The sequence below is a fragment of the Temnothorax curvispinosus genome, unplaced genomic scaffold, assembly GCF_003070985.1.
Source record: "Temnothorax curvispinosus isolate PA1 unplaced genomic scaffold, ASM307098v1 QBEX01012013.1, whole genome shotgun sequence".
Taxonomy (NCBI): domain Eukaryota; kingdom Metazoa; phylum Arthropoda; class Insecta; order Hymenoptera; family Formicidae; genus Temnothorax; species Temnothorax curvispinosus.
This window is the reverse complement of record NW_020221793.1, coordinates 1-3448: the sequence shown is the minus strand read 5'-3', so window position 1 is coordinate 3448 and position 3448 is coordinate 1. Positions and strand designations below refer to the sequence as shown.

General features: G+C 33.7%; 1 protein-coding gene across 1 annotated transcript; it reads right to left on the bottom strand.

Annotated features, from left to right (window-relative positions):
* Positions 1-13: 13 nt before the first annotated feature.
* Positions 14-2200, bottom strand: LOC112462172 (protein unc-45 homolog B-like; the record flags this gene model as incomplete). Its single annotated transcript, XM_025027802.1, has 3 exons — positions 2136-2200; positions 718-1144; positions 14-343 (listed from the first exon to the last, which is right to left on the bottom strand). Coding segments are annotated over exons 2-3 (744 nt in total), but the record flags the coding sequence as incomplete, so codon positions are not given.
* Positions 2201-3448: the final 1248 nt, after the last annotated feature.

Here is a 3448-nt window from a genome sequence, read left to right as displayed (position 1 = left end):
ACTCGATAATTACCTGTAAACAATATTGAGACGCGTTAACTCTCTCTATAGATGTGCTGTTCATTAGTTCCAAACACCAAGACAGACCGACGTGTTTCATAACGAACTTAGTTCGACTGAAATTGTTTTCGCATAACTCGCCTACAATACGAATCGCGCTGCAGATCACTCCCTCGTTCTTTTCCACTTTCACAAGTTGAACGATTTTGGATACACCTTCCTTTTTGACGATCTCCTCGGCACCAGTTTCGTCACGTGCGAGCACAAGTAAATTATTCATAGCGATTTCACGTTCCTTTTCACTGGCGTTCACGTCAAATGCTAGATCCAGCATTTCTGATACCTAATACAAAGCAAAATTAAGCGTACACTTAAATATAACGATCTGCAATAAAAATTTAAATAACTGTGACATTATATTTGTATGATGTAATTTTTACCCGTACAGTGTGCAGATTATTAATTAACAAAAATTAATAATTATATAATAAAAGAGTCAAAAACTCAAATCCATTTGTCAAATTATATGTGATATTGAGTGAAACAAAAACTCTTACTAATACATCTAATACGAAAAATGTTACAATTATTATTTTATCTAGATTAAATTTACTAATACATCCAATACGAAAAATGTGTTACAATTATTATTTTATCTATATTAAATTATCATGTCTTGATAGTTGACGAACTTTCGTAATAGTTACATATATTTACCTTAGGACTAGTATGTGAGTTTTCCTTATGTTCTTGTACAATTTTAAGCAAGCGTCTCCCTAAGCGTTGAAAAACTTTGTTGTTGGGATCAGATGAAATAATCGTCTCTACATCCCAACATGCCTCCTCGAATCTTTCTAACGCTTCTAGTGCTTTACTTCTTGTATACAACGCTCCCATACAACATATCTTTAATACACTGTTGCAGTCTTCAATCACTTTCTCGTAATCGCTTAGCTTAAAATAAGTAAGAGCTCGATTTGTGTAGTACATTCCTTTGCATTTACATTTAGTTTCCTCTTCTAGTTTCAGTGCGTTTGTGTAGTGACTTAATGCTACAGACCAATTGTCTTTTTGATACTCTTCGCAACCCTTGCGGTACCACTCCTGTGCACTCATATTTGACTCTGTCATGGTAAAATAAACTCTACAACACAAATTATATGATGTTACATTATATGTTTTAACACAGAAAGAGTCTGACACTTAATACTATATCTCTTGATACATGTATTATCTTAAATACAAAAGACATAATTATTACTAAATAATTATATGCATGTATGAGACAATAGGCTTGTTTATCTTTCCTCTTTTTCTTTTCACATTGGAAAAAAAAAAGAGAAGATGAACTGTGCAAGAAGTTCAGCTAAAACGAACAAACCTAATACATGTATAATAAATAAAGAATAAACGCACAATTCAATAATAGCAATGCAACTTCTAGTGTGAGACATGAATGTAAATTAGTGTAATAAATTGTTGCAATGATTTTTATATTATAAAGTTGACTTTCGTTGAACATCGGAAAACAGACGTTAATCATTGAAGTCATAATTCAGCGTTTGTTCTCAGAATTTCCAGAAGCCGCTTGTGCATATTAGACAATGTGGAACTATCCAGACGACGCTATCCTTATGACGCTACATGCAGATATTTGATTTCATCTTAACGCTAGAGATGCAATTATATATACGCTTCGTTGCAAGAGCCAGGGGCAATTTACACCCCTCCCTTTTTGCGTCAGGAATTCAACTTCTCAACGAAAGAGAGTCTGGGAAAGGCGAGTGATTCATCTGAGGCGCGATGAATTTATTTGCGTGAGAATGAATCTCATTGCATCAACATTTTTTTTTTACATAAAAGTACTTAATCCGTCGCAGAAAACGTGGGACTTTTAAGACCCACTCGACATTACAATTTCGAATTTTACAGAGATTTTAACTGGGCATAAAAGACCCAGGTATTCGACGAAAATAGCAGAATTGTTCTGCAAAAAGTTAAGGTACCGTCAATCGAGTATTTGTTTCAGTTTTAAATACATCTCGAGTTCTTTGTTCATTTCTTGAGTTACCTCGTGTGCTCTCTTTTCCCGATTATTACTAACGTATCTCGTATACAGAACATAAATTCTTTACCTGTCGGATAGCTTCCTCTTCGTAACGTCCGTTCGTGCTGCTCGAACCTTAACTTTCTCTACTTTTCAATTTTTTTTGATCGACCTTTTAACAGTTTCAACTTTCAACGAGTTGAGCAACTAAACAAACCAAAACCAAAACAAACCGGCGGCGGCGGCGATTGAGGGATACCGAGGGAGCGAGTCGCGGCTTAACTTAACAAATGAGGTACGACGCTGCATGTCACGTGACTTCCAAAAGTGCGGGCTCGGCCCAGTGATATATGTATGTACAACGTCTCCGTCGTCTCCGTGTATGTGTTATTTCATACAATAATATTAATATTATACTTTGTCAAATTTATGTAACAAATAAACTGTATCTATATCTAAATACGTCTTGTACAGTAAACATATATTTAAAGATATATAAATACAAATATAATTATATAATCGCACGACTACGTTTCAAACGACAAAATTGCAAAAGAAATTTAAATGCAACATTTACTTTATTATTTAAAGCACTTTATTAAAAATATAAATAACATAAACGACATTTAGATCTCTTGACCGGCGTAGCAAATGAGGTACGATGGCCGATGCTACATGGCATGCGACTTTCAAAAACGCGAGCTCGGCGTGTGATATATATGTATATCTTCGTGTACGTATTATTTCATACAATATATTATACTTTAGTAAATTTATGTAATACAAATAAACTATATGTATATATGTCCCGCACAGTAAACGTATATTTCAAGATATATAAACATGAATATAATTATATGATTGTCCGACTATGACAAAATTGTAAAAATTTTAATGCAAATTTTTTTATTATTTAAAGAACTTTATTTAAAATGTAAGGAATATAAACGACATTTAGATCTCAACTATTTTGTCTTTTTTCAACAAAAATGTCTTCGTCTTGTTAGTATCTTTCCGAATTCTGAGTATACGTTTAAGGGTACATTTTTAGTATGTTCATATACCCATAATTTTTTTTCCAAACGATTTAAAAGGTCTAATTGTCCTAATCGACATGCTGCATCACGTTCCCATCTTATCATGACAATGAGTCCTTCTCTACTAGATCGTTCCGCAACAGCCTCTAAAGCAATGGATGTCAATTCCTTGATATTCTTGTTTTGGACGGTATCGTTCTTGTTCAGTGACCTCAGTAGTTCTATTATGTCTGTTTCGATGAGTTTTGCAGCAAAATCTTCCATGTTTCTTATCATACTTAGCACAAATATAATACCCATTTCTTGTATGTTACTGCTTGGATTAGTGAGTAAAAAACGTAGGAATTTCAGCCAGAAATTCGAG